The sequence below is a fragment of the Balaenoptera physalus genome (assembly GCF_965194825.1).
Source record: "Balaenoptera physalus genome assembly, chromosome: 12".
Classification (NCBI taxonomy): domain Eukaryota; kingdom Metazoa; phylum Chordata; class Mammalia; order Artiodactyla; family Balaenopteridae; genus Balaenoptera; species Balaenoptera physalus.
This window is the reverse complement of record NC_138897.1, coordinates 81,119,608-81,134,116: the sequence shown is the minus strand read 5'-3', so window position 1 is coordinate 81,134,116 and position 14,509 is coordinate 81,119,608. Positions and strand designations below refer to the sequence as shown.

Below are 14,509 nucleotides of genomic sequence, written 5' to 3'. Positions count from 1 at the left end.
TCCATGTGTTTGTGTTTTTTACGTGTTTTTCCCTGAAATTGATTTCTAATCTCATAGTGTTGTGGTCAGAAAAGATGCTTGATATGATTTCAGTTTTCTTAAATTTACTGAGGCTTGATTTGTGACCCAAGATGTGATCTATCCTGGAGAATGTTCCGTGAGCACTTGAGAAGAAAGTGTAATCTGCTGTTTTTAGATGGAATGTCCTATAAATATCAATTAAATCTATCTGGTCTATTATGTCATTTAAAGCTTGTGTTTCCTTATTAATTTTCTGTTTGGATGATCTGTCCATTGGTGTAAGTGAGGTGTTAAAGTCCCCCACTATTATTGCGTTACTGTCGATTTCCTCTTTTACAGCTGTTAGCAGTTGCCTTATGTATCGAGGTGCTCCTATGTTGCGTGCCTATATATTTATAATTGTTATACCTTCTTCTTGAATTGATCCCTTGATCATTATGTAGTGTCCTTCCTTGTCTCTTGTAACATTCTTTATTTTAAAGTCTATTTTATCTGATATGAGTATTGCTATTCCAGCTTTCTTTTGATTTCCATTTGCATGGAATATCTTTTTCCATCCCCTCACTTTCAGTCTGAATGTGTCCCTAGGTCTGAAGTGGGTCTCTTGTAGACAGCATATATACGGGTCTTGTTTTTGTATCCATTCAGCAAGCCTGTGTCTTTTTGTTGGAGCATTTAATCCATTCACATTTAAGGTAATTATCAGTGTGTATGTTCCTATTACCATTTTCTTAATTGTTTTGGGTTTGTTTTTGTAGGTCCTTTTTTTCTCTTGCGTTTCCCACTTAGAGAAGTTCCTTTAGCATTTGTTGTAGAGCTGGTTTGGTGGTGCTGAATTCTCTTAGCTTTTGCTCTGTAAAGCTTTTGATTTCTCCATTGAATCTGAATGAGATCCTTGCCGGGTAGAGTAATCTTGGTTGTAGGTTCTTCTCTTTCATCACTTTAAGTATATCATGCCACTCCCTTCTGGCTTGTAGAGTTTCTGCTGAGAAACTCTGTTAACCTTATGGGAGTTCCCTTGTATGTTATTTGTCATTTTCCCCTTGCTGCTTTCAATAAATTTTCTTTGTCTTTAATTTTTGCCAATTTGATTACTGTGTGTCTCAGCGTGTTTCTCCTTGGGTTTGTCCTGTATGGGACTCTCTGCGCTTCCTGGACTTGGGTGGCTATTTCCTTTCCCATGTTAGGGGAGTTTTCAACTATAATCTCTTCAAATATTTTCTCGGGTCCTTTCTGTCTCTCTTCTTCTTCTGGGACCCCTATAATGTGAATGTTGTTGCGTTTAATGTTGTCCCAGAGGTCTCTTAGGCTGTCTTCATTTCTTTTCATTCTTTATTCTGTTCCACAGCAGTGAATTCCACCATTCTGTCTTCCAGGTCACTTATCCGTTCTTCTGCCTCAATTATTCTGCTATTGATTCCTTCTAGTGTAGTTTCCATTTCAGTTATTGTATTGTTCATCTCTGTTTGTTTGTTCTTTAATTCTTCTAGGTCTTTGTTAAACATTTCTTGCATCTTCTCGATCTTTGCCTCCTTTTTCCGAGGTCCTGGATCATCTTCACTATCATTATTCTGAATTCTTTTTCTGGAAGGTTGCCTATCTCCACTTCATTTAGTTGTTTTTCTGGGGTTTTATCTTGTTCCTTCATCTGGTACATAGCCCTCTGCCTGTTCATTTTGTCTGTCTTTTTGTGAATGTGGTTTTTGTTCCACAGGCTTCAGGATTGTAGTTCTTCTTGCTTCTGCTGTCTGCCCTCTGGTGGATTGGCTATCTCATTCTTGTCATTCAGATCGCAATGAATATGTCACCTTTCCAAAAAAGCCTTGCCTCACCATCTAAAGTAAGCCCACAGGAGCACGTTGTTTTAACACTGTATTTTATCAATACTTCCCTTCCAGGACCTGATATTTTTGCTTTTTAAAAAAAAAAAAAAACTTGTTTATTGTGTGTCTCCTCCCTCTAGAACATAAGCTTCCTAAAAGCAGAGACCTTGTCTGATTCTTTGCTAGAGCCCCCAGTGCTTAATCTGGGCCCTGGCTCACTCTGTAGACTCCAAATATTTGTTGAAAAGGATCCCCAAACATATATGCTTGAATATCAATATGGTACTCTTAAAGTTTTTAAAAACTTCTTTAATAAGACTTTCAGTCATATTTTTGGCAAATTGATAGATGAAACCTATTGACTGTTGACTAGCAACTTAGAGAAAAGGCAAGAAAGTGCTTTGCAAGGTTACAATCAGACTACAGATGTAGGACATTTACAGTCAGTATTAATGTGGTGATCTCAGTATTGGGAGAAATATGAAACATGCCATAGATTTGTTTGATCAATACAGTGACGGAATTTCTGGTTATATTATGGGTTTTCATCAGAGGTATACTCTGCCTAAAGCGCTCACGTGGGTTTGAGAGAGGACTTTAGAGAATGAAGAGGCAGGGGGGCTCCTCAGCAGAGACTTCAGAGGCATTAACAGTCTGCAGAGTCGACCGAAAATAGTCTCATTCCAGCTTCATCCTGGCAACTTGAGGCTTTGCAATCTGAGGAGAGAGCTGGGGGGAGTCTGTAGGGCTTTCAGCTTTCATAGTCAGACCTCATCTGTTTTGCTGCCCTGGTCCTCGTGAGCTGTGCTAGTACCGTCAACGGACAGACTTCTGAGGAGGGAAGAAGCAGGTGGAGTTGGTTTGTTTTAAATTCTGGCACAAGAATATTACAAACTGGTGGAGCCGAGAAAGAAACCACGTAACATGCACCATCTTAGCTGGTTTCTTTTTTGTCTTCACTTTATATGATGGACGAGCGTTACCTTTAATTTGGGTCAGTAGGTAATATCAGGTGACCCCTGTTGGCTCCGAGTGGGTTTAGACCTAGACTTTATAGACACAAAAGGGCTACTTCTTTTTTTTTTAAATTTTTTATTGAAGTAGAGTTGAATTACAATGTTACGTTAACTACTGCTGTACGTCAAAGTGACTCAGTTATATATATATATATATAATGTTCTTTTTCATATTCTCTTCCATTATAGTTTATCACAGGATATTGAATATAGTTCCCTGTGCTGTACAGTAGGACCTTGTCGTTTATCCATCCTATATATACCAGTTTGCATCTGCTAATCCCAAACTCCCAATCCATCCCTCCCCCAGCCCCCTCCCCCTTGGCAACCATCAGGCTATTCTCTTATGTCCATGATTCTGTTTCTGTTTCATAGATAGGTTCATTTGTGTCATATTTTAGATTCCACATACAAGTGATATCATGTGGTATTTGTCTTTCTCTTTCTGACTTCACTTAGTATGATGATCTCTAGTTGCATCCATGTTGCTGCAAATGGCATTATTTCATTCTCTCTTACTGCTGAGTAATATTCCATTGTATATATGTACCACATCTTCTTTATCCATTCATCTGTCAGTGGACATTTAGGTTGTTTCCATGTCTTGGCTATTGTGAATAGTGCTGCTTTGAACATAGGGGTGCATGTATCTTTTTGAATTATAGTTTTGTCTGGATATATGCCCAGGATTGGAATTGCTAGATCATATGGTAACTCTATTTTTAGTTTTCTGAGGAACCTCCATGCTGTTTTCCACAGTGGCTGCACCAATTTACATTCCAAAAGGGCTACTTCTAACTTTCCTTCTTGATTAAGTGCTTACTACCAGCAGAATTTTTAATTATGGTGATTAGCTAATAAAATACAGGGAGCCTCCCCTATGCTTAGTATTAGCTAGATTAGATTCTTTACCAAGAGATGCGTTTCTAAATGAGACCTGCTTAGTCACTAATGAGCTGTTATTCAAGGTGAATGCCAATCACTTCATAAATTCATCACATAAAAAAAAATGCCCACACTGAAATTTTTATAATAGCTTTACAGAGATACAATTCACATACCATGTAATTTACCCATTTGAAGTACACAGGCCAACAATTTTTAGTATATTAACAAAATTCTCTAACCATCATCACTGTCAGTTTTAGAGCATTTTCATCACCCCAAGAAGAAACCCCACACCCATTAGTAGTCAGTTCCCCTTCTCCTGTCCCCTAGCTCAACCCCACCAATCTAATTTATGTTTCTATGGACTTGCTTAATTCTGGACACTCTATATAAATGGATTCATAATATTGTGAGCTTTTGTGTCTGGCTTCTTTCACTTAGCACAGGGCTGTCCAGGTTCATCCATGTCGTAGCACGTGTCAGTGCTTCAACCCTTTTTATTTGTGAATAACATTCCATTGTATGGATTTACCATGCCTCAGTTGGACATTTGGGCTGTTTCCACTTTTTGGCTACTATATATATGCTACTATGAACACACGTATATGTGAGTCTTTATGTGAACATATATTTTCATTTCTTTTTCCACGGTGGTTTTTGAGTTGGGAAAAATCAAACACAACTAAATGTGGCTTTTTGTTTAAAACACAAGTGTCTAACTTGGAGCACAGAACATGAGGCCAGAGAAGCCTGAGATGTGGTCCTTCCCCTTCAGCGGCCTGCGGCCCAGCCCAGTGTGGAGGCCGGAGCGTCAGAGCTCAGTGCCTGTCCCCTGCCCTTCCCTTGCAGGGAGCTGCTGCGCTGCGAGGCCGCACTGGCCAGGCTGTACTGCCGCATGGCCCTGCTCAACATCTTCGCCCCCAAGCTGCCTCACCTGTTTACCCGCCTCTTCCACATCCCTGCCATCCGGGACATTACCCTGGAGCACCTGCAGCTGCTGTCCAATCAGCTCCTCGCTCCTCCCCTCCCAGGTAAACCTCGGCTTTGCCGCTGTCACTGCAGAAATTAGGCCCAGGATGGAATAGCCCTGAGGGTGAGCCGGGCGCCAAGCAGGAGCTGTGCTTAGTGTCCTTGTTCTCCACGTGAGCAGGGGGAGGAGTCCCAGCACAGGACCTTTAGACTTAGTGTAGATAAACTGCACGAAAGATTGCAGCTGTCTTTGCAGTACTTTCTCACTCTTTGAAAAATCTAAGTGTATTAGATGACATATTTAGTCATTAACCTATTAAGCATTCATTAAGCAAACTAATCGTGGATCAAGGAAAATGAAGTCTTATTTATGAAATCTAGTCACTGTACTGTTGTCACAGACATTCTGTTTGATGTGTAAAGACAGGAGAACGTTCCTGCCATCAAACGCCGCCAAAGAGACCTAATTGATTCATCGTGACCTCAAGTGGAGCTGTTTTAATGGGCCAGCCTGTGTGCATCTGCTCAACGTGGGGCCCTTGGAGTGTGGGCTGATGCTGTGTGTTTGCTCCCTTGGTGAATACTAAGTGATGACTCTGCCCTCAACCCGGTTGAAGACTGAAGGGCCCCTTCTGTCTTCCTCTGGAACCTTGGCCTCCAGCCTGCTTCCCTTGACCTCCTAGCTACTAAGATGGGTGCAGGAGTGAGAGGGCAGGTGGCATTCTAAGCATAAAGGACATCTCTCAAAGCCATGGGGTCCCAGCCAGTGCCTGTGTGAACTACATTCCACAGGCCACTTCAGCACGTGGGGTCCACTGGCCCACCCCAAGAACTTAGAGGCTCCAAAACAGACCTGAAAAGCTTTAACGTGCTTGTGGAAGAAGCTTTGCCACAGTGACTAACACTTGGTTTATAAACTCCACTCTGAGCTACCCCAGTGGTTCTTTGGTGAAACTCCAGGTTGGCCAGGGCAGCCGATAGGTCAGGCTCTGGGAACCCCTGAATCCAAGCAGCTCCACTTCTACCTGCTTAATAGACCTGGGCTTCAACTCAGGTTTTTATTTTAGGCAACAGTTTTGTAGCTTAAAAGAAAGTAAAATTTTAAGACCGCCAAACTCCTGAATCCCCCACCCCCTGCAGGATCTGATTGGTAACGTCTATTATCCAAGACGTATGTCCAAGCTAACCCATCCTGATTTTCTGGACAGAATGCTCCTGGTTCGTTACTCAGGATCTGACAGCCCTTGGCTGCTGCTGTTCTTGTTGACTTGTGTTTTCTTTCCTGTCCCCAGACGGCACCATCAGCTCCAGCTGCATCCTCCTGGCACAGTCCCTGCAGCACTGCATCCATTCCCAGAACTGCTCAGCCACGGACCTCTTCTACCAGGGCAGCTCCCAGACAGTGAGAGAGTGGCTCAACGTGGCCATCACTCGGACCCTGCACCAGGGTGAGGAGAGCCTGTTGGAGCTGACGAGACAGATCTGCTCTTTCCTGCAGGTAAAAGTCCAAAGTTCTGTTGTCCCTAAAGTGGGGTTACAGGTTTCAATTGGAAATCTTATTGGCTGGCTGAAAATGACACTTTCTTCCCCAAGCCCCACTAGTCTGCTTTTCTTCGCAGCTCCCCTGCCTTGTCCCATCCGTGGTGTTCTTCCTCCCAGAGGGCTTTTTTGTCCTCCTGATCCTGTTACAGTGTATGCATTGGCTCTCCTTTGCCTGGGAGCTGGGAAAAGGAAATGCTCTCTTGTGTTTAACCCGTGGATTTCCCTGTTAAATGTCTCTGCAGACGGCACCAGAGCAGTTCCCCTCCGAAGAGTTTCCAATTTCCGAGTCCAAGGTCAACATGGACGTCAATTTCCCGGGGGCGGCTTTCGTCGTCGTATCTTGCAAAGAAAGTCAGTCTGGATTCCGCAAAGAGTAAGTTGCCCGTACTGCAGAAGATGGTGATGGGGAGAGAAAAGTAAGACAGATTCTGGTGCAATTTACAGAAGAAAAAAAACTCATTGCTTTTATTCTTTAATGCATACTGTACTTGAACATGATTTACAGTTTTTCCCTAATTTCCATGTTTTGGAAATTAGTCTATATAAAGAATGACCTTCTAAAATGTAATGGAGGTGACTTACGTGTGCCCAGTTCTCACCCCCCCCCACAACAAGGTGTTTGTTGACGTGGTTGGACTCTGCTGACGCTCACCCCTCCTCCTCAGCTCCTCTCTGTACAAGGCGCCGTGGGCGCGGGTGCTCGTGTACGGGCTGGGCCACAAAGTGAAGCGAAATGGCCAGCTAAACCTCATCGAGGCCATCTGTTACCCGCGGGATGCATCTCCGGCCAACACGGGGCTCACGCCGCCTCCCACCGCCAACCAGTACCCTTCTGTGATCCTCTCCACAGACAAAGTCCACATCAAACTGGGTAAGTCTCCGAATTAGCTCACGGTAATAAGAACAGCTTGGAATTTGTGAAAATTGAAAGGATTTTCTACCGTGCTATGTTCCAGTTTCCTATGGGTAAAGAATAGGACTGCTTGGGGCAGTGTATTTCAGAGACAGTGGATTAAAAGTTCTCCCTTTCCTGCCAGGGGAAGACCTGGCAGATGCTGCCCAGACTACAGTGGGGATTTCCTTTCCTTTCACAAGCGTGTGCTGTTCAGAATGATCTAAACAGAGCAGTGCCATCATTTAGCTGTAATAATCCTGGCTGCCCTTCAAGTTCTCATTAAAACTGAATTCTCTCAGGGATAATGTGGCTCCCTGGGGCACGGGCCTCAGTGATCATCTGCTCCCCATGTCAATGGTAAACAAAGCCTGGTGGTGGCCAGGCTGGGAAGCCCAAGTGGTCTTGTCTCCCTGGCATCCTTTGTTAAGCCTCTGCAGATTTGGATTTAGATGAGGTCTCCATCTCTGTAAATCCTGAAGCTCTCGCTGACTGTCTGCTTTGTATACTGGGGCCAGCTGACTCTGTTTCTGAGTCAATACACAGAGGAAGGGAAACCTAGTCTCAGACTTGCACTGCACGTCCTTGGCATGTTGGACAGGAGAAGATGGACACATGTTTGTTAGAGACAATTATAAAGATGTATTTGAACTTTCAGCCAAAATTGGGCCTTGGCTTCTGCACAGCTCCAATCCTGGAGACATTGCATCCTTAGGGAATAAAATGAAAGGACATTTCTTAAGGTATTTGGTCAATGCTAAACAAGTTTATGATCTCTTTTTATTGGGGTCTATTTTTTTCATTGTATTTTGCCTACACTGTTTTTAAAATTTATATTAAACACAGAAGATCTCTGTCTTACCTATCATTCCCCAAATAAACATTCACCCCAAAGTACAGGCCAGTCAACATGGTTCCTCCTGACCCGGCCAGAGACCCCTGGTACCCCAGCTTATGTCTGACCAGTGCTTGCGGAGGGGGTTGGGGTGCGGTGCAGGGCATGACAGGGATCAGACCTCAGGGTCTTTCTTCTCTCGTCGTAGGCAGCTTCGGTCAGATTCAGGCCATGACAATGACCGAAGGCAGTAAAAGAGAATTCTGGTAGTTCCTGAAGTCTGGGGGCCCCCTTGCTGGTCCACTCTGTAAGTCTAAAATAAGCTGATGCTCCCATGGGATTGCAGCTGCACCAAAGGGCTGGTTATTTCTTTACCAGGCTGGGACCATTCCAGTGAAGCATCTTTTAAAGTCTGACTTACTATTTCCATGCCAGGTCATCAGGCTGGTTGGTATCTGACTGACTGGGAAATGTTTATCCTTCCCTGTCCCCACTGCTGCCCTTTGTCCCATTCTCACACCAGCAGGTGGACTCCTTGGAGGATGTCCTCCGCTCCTCCTGCGCCTGCAGCTGACTCCGTCTGGAGTGTGGGGAGTGGCATTTCCTCTTGCCCCCAGTGCATGAGTGGACAGGCTTTCTGGCCCTGTTTCTCTGAGCACACCTGGCAGGTCTTTATCGCAAGCTTGTTTTGATTGGGTGCTACCAGTCATGAGCTTTCCTTCTGGGCGCTTCTTCTAGGGGTGTCTCCCCCTCCCGGAGCCGTGCTGGTGTTACACTCTCTGCCCCCTGAGTTCCCACTGGCGATGGCCTTCGCAGAGCAGCTGCTGTCCTGGAAGTCGGAGGACGGCGAAGGGAGATCTGAAGACGAGCCTGACACCATCCCAACGTCCGTCCTCCTGCAAGTGGTGGAGCTGCTCGGTGAGGCCTCCCTTCCCTCAGGATCAGGCTGGTGGAGCTGGCTGGGTGCCTGGGGAAGGAGCTGGCCGGTGTGCCTGGGGTGGCCACAGTGGCCTGGGTGGCGACAGCTCTCGTCAGCTTGCTGTCAGTTGGGCTTGGGGAATTGAGTGGAAAGTGTAGCCTAGACTTCCAAATCCATGATTTGCAGGGTATTTTCATTATTTTGAGGGGTGGCATCTAACCAGGAAAATAAGATTAATTTTATCACACTTTACTTTAAAACACAAACATATGCCATTATTGTAACTTTGATTCTGTAACATTGTTCACTTCCATACCACCCTTCACCTTCAAACATTATGACCTCACAGCACCTGAAAGGTTACAGAGAGATGGCATTTTAGCAAAACTCATGGAATGGTAAACTTAAAAGAGTTGTGAACTTAGCATATAAATTTACCTCAAAATTTTTCTAAATATTGAGCTTAATTAATGATATGATATGTCTGCTTAAGTGGTTAGGGATAAAAATACTGATATCTGCAACTTATTTTGAAATAATCAAAAGCTAAGATGAGTCTATGGATGAATAGAGGGATAGATGGATGTGTAATAAAGCAAACACAGCTTTATTACACATGTAATGATGTTAATGGTAGAATCTAGGTGGTGAGCATCCAAATATTGACTGTATAAGGTGTTCAACTTTTTTATATTTTTGTATTTTTTCATAATAAAATGTTGGAGGGAAAAACATGTTGGCAAACTCAGGTGCCCTGAGGGGTCAGGGAGATGATGTAAGTGAGAGAAATTCGAGAGGAAAGTGGACCCAGGACCTCCAGGGAACTGGAGGGCACGTGTCCTGTGGGGCAGCCACTGAGCCCTGCCACTCATTTGCTGTATAAGAACGTGGCCCTAGCCCTGCCAGATACTGTCACTTTTTATTTCAAGAAAAGCCAGAAATCTAGATATTGATGTGAATTTCCCGATTTCTAAATGTTGACAACTAATTCACATTCTTTAAAACACATTGGGCAGGGGATCGGAAGAGGTGAGCAGGGAACCACTGGCTGTGGGAACAAGATGTGTGTGGCTGGTCTCAGCTCTCGGGCCACCATTTGCAATTTTGGTGGTGATTTCTCTCCAAGGCTGTCGTCTTCCAAAAATGTCCAATGGCAGAGGAAGGACCACAGAGAAGGAAATAGGAGCACCTGAGGGCCTGGCCTTAGACCCCATTGGCCTTTGTTCCCTGTCAGTGGTTCCATGAGCACCATGTCCCGTGACAGCCATGATTTCATTACCAATTAGAATTATCAAAACAGCATCACCCCTGAGAGTAGTCAGCCTAGTCCCCTCCTTCGTGGGTGCTGGGCCTAAGTGGGATTCTCGGTAAGTCAGCCAGACCTGGCCGTTGGGACTCCCTGTCCGCAATGTGACTGGGGATAGAAGACACGCATCTGGCTTGAAGGGGACCTTGGCACAGATGTGTGGCCCACGGTTGTTCTAGACAGTATTTCCTAGACTTCAGTCATTCTCATGCCACCTTTATGTGATTTCTGCCACGTCTGCGAATCATGCCTATCAACATTTATTGATTTTTTTTATGGCAATCAACTCCTTTCTCCTTTTTTTAAACTTATACTGAATTTTAAAGGAAACTTTATCTTGCTACTTGAAACAGAAAATTAGTATCCCTTGCCATAACTAGAAGATAACTATAAAAATAAAAAGTTAAGCAGTTACTGTTAAGAAATTCTGGCTAACTGCTGTTCCCTGTGGAAGGCTCTGGGTCTCTGGGCTATTCTCCATTAAGAATATTCTAGCCCCAGAGTGAGGCTTTCTTGTTGACAAAATCAGGACTGAAAGAGGAGTTTAAAAGGAATCATTTTTCCGTGTGTATTTCTGAGCTATCTGATAAAATTGGATTGTATGCCCCCAGTAGTAAGCGTCCCATGGTTCAGGAAACATTATGCTAGTGATTTGTCACCAACCTGCTTAATAACTTTATGAGAAAGAAAATAATGATTTCTGGGCCAGAGCTGCAGAAGCTGGCTCCATGTAGTCACCTGGCACAGGGGTGAAGGCCACCGGCTCTGGGGCCAGCCTGCCCGGCTCTGCCCTGTGAGACTGTGTGACCGTGTGGCAGCCGTGTGAGTCCTTCAGCTCTTTGAGCCTCTGTTTCTTCATCTGTGAGATGGGGATGAAGGATGTAATGTTTGTTTCACGCGGTCGCTGTGAGGGCTGACTCCAATAAAGTGCCTTAGAACAGTGCCTGGCACATAGTAAGCTCTGTATAGGTGATTTTTTTTTTTTTTTTGCTTTCATTCGCCTCAGGAAACTTCCTGTGGACCACGGACATGGCGGCCTGCGTGAAAGAGCTGGTGTTCCACCTCCTGGCAGAGCTCCTGCGCACAGTGCACAGCCTGGAGCAGAGGAAGCACCCTGCCGGCCTGTCCTCGTCCATCGCCCTCCAGCTGAACCCCTGCCTGGCCATGCTGATGGCCCTGCAGTCGGAGCTCCACAAGCTGTACGACGAGGAGACGCAGAGCTGGGTCTCGGGCAGCACGTGCGGAGGCTCGGGGACCGTGGCGGCCACCGACCAGGGCAGGTTCTCTACGTATTTCCACGCGCTCATGGAAGGGTGCCTGGCGGTGGCCGAGGTGACCCTGCCTACCAACATGAGCGTCACTGCCAGCGGGGTGACCTCGGCGACCGCCCCAAACCTCAGCGACTCGTCGTCCTCCTCGTCGTCCTCCCCAGGACAGACGCCACAGAGCCCCAGCCTCCTGTCCAAGAGGAAGAAAGTCAAGATGAAGCGGGAAAAGGCCTCCTCCTCCGGGAAGCGCCAGTCCTCGCGCTCGGTGGACTCGGACCCCGCCGTGCTGAGCATCGGGGGTGGCAAGCCCGAAGACATGCTGTGGTTCCATCGCGCCCTGACCTTGCTCATCATCCTCCGGCACCTCACCAGGAAGGACCCGCAGGGGCTGGGTGTGACGAGCGACGCCATCGCCGATGCCTGCCAGGCCCTGGTGGGTCCCACCGCCCATAGCCGCTTGCTGGTGATCTCTGGCATCCCCACCCACCTGGACGAGGGCATCGTCAGAGGCGCCATCCGCAAGGCCTGCAACGCCCACGGCGGGGTCTTCAAAGACGAGATCTACATCCCCCTGCAGGACGAAGACCCCAAGAAGCCAAAAGACAAGGCCGAGGGCGGTGATGGGAAAGCCGAGCCAGAGAAGACCCTTGGCTTCCCCAGCACAGACAGCTTGGAGGTCAGCACGTTCCGCAGCCCGACCCCCGCCATGAGCATCAGCGCGTCCGCATCCACCAGCCAGGCCTCCATCTGCAGCTCCCAGGGCATCTTGCAGACGGTCAGCGACGCCTCCGCGGAACCGCTGCCCTCGGGCCTCGAGCTGCCCATCCCTGCGGGCTTATTGGAGCCCCACGTAGTGTCCAGCCAGGAGAGCCTGGACGTTTCCCTATGCAGCACCGGCAGCCTGGGCAGCCTCGGGAGCCTGGGGGAGCCACTGGACAACGCAGAAACGGCCTCAGTGTCAGACATGGGCTCCATGTACACAGTCACGTCCCTGGACAACCAGCCCCTCGCAGCACGCCCCATCAAAGGCTTCGCGGTCGTGGAGGTAAGCACCTCATGCCTTGGCAAGCACTCAAATCATGAGCGGTTAGAATCCCCCAGGCCTCTTTAAGCCTTCCAATATTATTTCCAAGGGACTAACTAATAGGTGACATTGGGGCACTTAGCGGGCTCCCTGAGGCAGCTCTTGGAAACAGTAGTGATTCATCATGTTGATTATCTGTATTTGAGGTCCCATCTCTGAGTGTGATAGCAAGTCTGATGTCAGGAAGTAAATACAGTTCATTGCGGAGTGTGGGAGGGGCTCCAGGGGCTGACCTTTCCTGATGGGTGGGCGTCATCGAGTGTTTTCCAACTCAGGCCCCAGTGGCCTCTTTTTGAGTGGCTTTGGGTTGTTTTAACCATTGCCATTGGCAGGAGGGATCCCCACTGAGCAGGGTGAGAACAGACTTGCCGTTCTGTTCTGAGTGATTCTGAGTTTCAGATACTGCGCGTGTTGCCAGATTACATTTCCACTTCAAGATCCCATGTGTTTCCTGGGCCTCCTTGTTTAGAAATCCTGCATCCTGTGTCTTCCTGCCCCCTGTGTAACGGGAGTCGGGTGCAGAGTAAAAACCATCCTCTCCCTTATTAGATATGGAGGGGAAGGCGCTAGGAGGAGAACTTGCACCCCCTTGCTCCCCACCCCACGGGCTCTGACAGGAGAGCTCAAAGATCCAGGGGTTGACTTCCTCCCAGAATCTGTCCACCTTCTCCCTGGGGATTTTCTCAGAGCCAAGCGTGGACTTTAACCCCCTGGGCATCTGTGTAGAGCCACAGACCTGACCGGGGTTTAGCAACAGAGAAGTCCAGTTGAGTTGTTCTCCTGCAAGTTACCACTGTTGGCACATAAGAGAGACTTTGCCGGGAAGGCCAGCTCGCCCAAGTCAGGCCGCGCTCACAACGCTGAAGACAAGTAGAGGGTTTCAGGGACAGACGGGAGGGAAAGAAAGTTCATAGAGCTAGCTGAACGACTGGTCTCTCCACTCAAATCCTTACCCTTTTCCTTGTTCACACAGATTAGATCCCGAGCCAAAATCGAGAAAATCCGAGCAAGTTTATTTAACAATAATGACTTGATTGGTTTGTCAAGTTTGGATGGTGAAGATGAATTGATGGAAATGTCAACGGAAGAGATCCTCACTGTATCTGTAGTAAATCAGAGTTTGTTTGATACGCAGGGGAGCCCAGGGTTAGAAGATTATTTCAATGATAAGTCAATTAAAGGTAGGTTATAGATTTTTTTTTAATTAATAGACTTTTTTTTTAGAAATTTTAAATTTATAGAAAAAAAACTGAGCAAAAATCAGTGGTTAGGACTCAGTGCTTTCACTGCCACGGGCCTGGGTTCGATCCCTGGTCAGGGAACTAAGATCCCGCAAGCCACGCAGCGCAGCCAAAAAAAAAAAAAAAATCATACCCCTCTCCATGTCCTGTTTTCCCTATTTTTAACATCTTACCTTAAAGGGGAGCTCTGGGGGTCAAAGATTTAAGAAGTGATTCAGGGAATGTTGGGGAGATGGTTCACTGCTTGGTTAACAGAAGGTGCCTTGTGTACATGATGTGAAGAGAACACTCCTGCCCCCCAGGAGAGCTGTCAGGGCTCTGAAGGCCAGCGGGCAGGCCCTGCCACAGGCAGCCGAGGGACCACCAGGAAATGCTATGCCACAGCCTTGAATGTGGGCTTGCATTCAAGTGCTTTTTTCCTTTTGTCTAGTCAGGCTTCCCCTTGTTTGAGTTCAAGTGTATTTATTTTGTTCTGTTCTCTAGAGCTAGAATGTACCATGTACGTTGCTGGTAATCATTTAGTCAGTATGCTCGAGGACAGCTAACGCCTCGCCCTTTAAAATGAATTCTTGGGGAAGAAACGGTTCCAGTTCCTTTTTCAGAAAGTCCCGCTTTGTCATTCTGGTGGCTCTTATGTGGGGGGACCCTACCCTGTCTGGCTTCCCCACTTCTTCTGTTCAGCCAGGACCCGGGCTCTATCGAGGC

The 14,509-nt window shown here is 46.8% G+C and overlaps 1 protein-coding gene across 6 annotated transcripts in view; it reads left to right on the top strand.

The window, feature by feature from the left end:
• The window catches only part of HECTD4 (HECT domain E3 ubiquitin protein ligase 4), a 198,932-nt gene that overhangs the window by 163,190 nt on the left and 21,233 nt on the right, over positions 1 to 14,509 (top strand). For all 6 annotated transcript variants that reach the window (XM_082417362.1, XM_082417360.1, XM_082417361.1 and 3 more), the window contains 7 exons: positions 4,598 to 4,779; positions 6,010 to 6,215; positions 6,502 to 6,632; positions 6,925 to 7,130; positions 8,725 to 8,904; positions 11,218 to 12,524; positions 13,537 to 13,744. In XM_082417362.1, the coding sequence (XP_082273488.1) occupies positions 4,598 to 4,779; positions 6,010 to 6,215; positions 6,502 to 6,632; positions 6,925 to 7,130; positions 8,725 to 8,904; positions 11,218 to 12,524; positions 13,537 to 13,744 (2,420 nt within the window). The remainder of the gene's footprint in view (positions 1 to 4,597; positions 4,780 to 6,009; positions 6,216 to 6,501; positions 6,633 to 6,924; positions 7,131 to 8,724; positions 8,905 to 11,217; positions 12,525 to 13,536; positions 13,745 to 14,509) is intronic.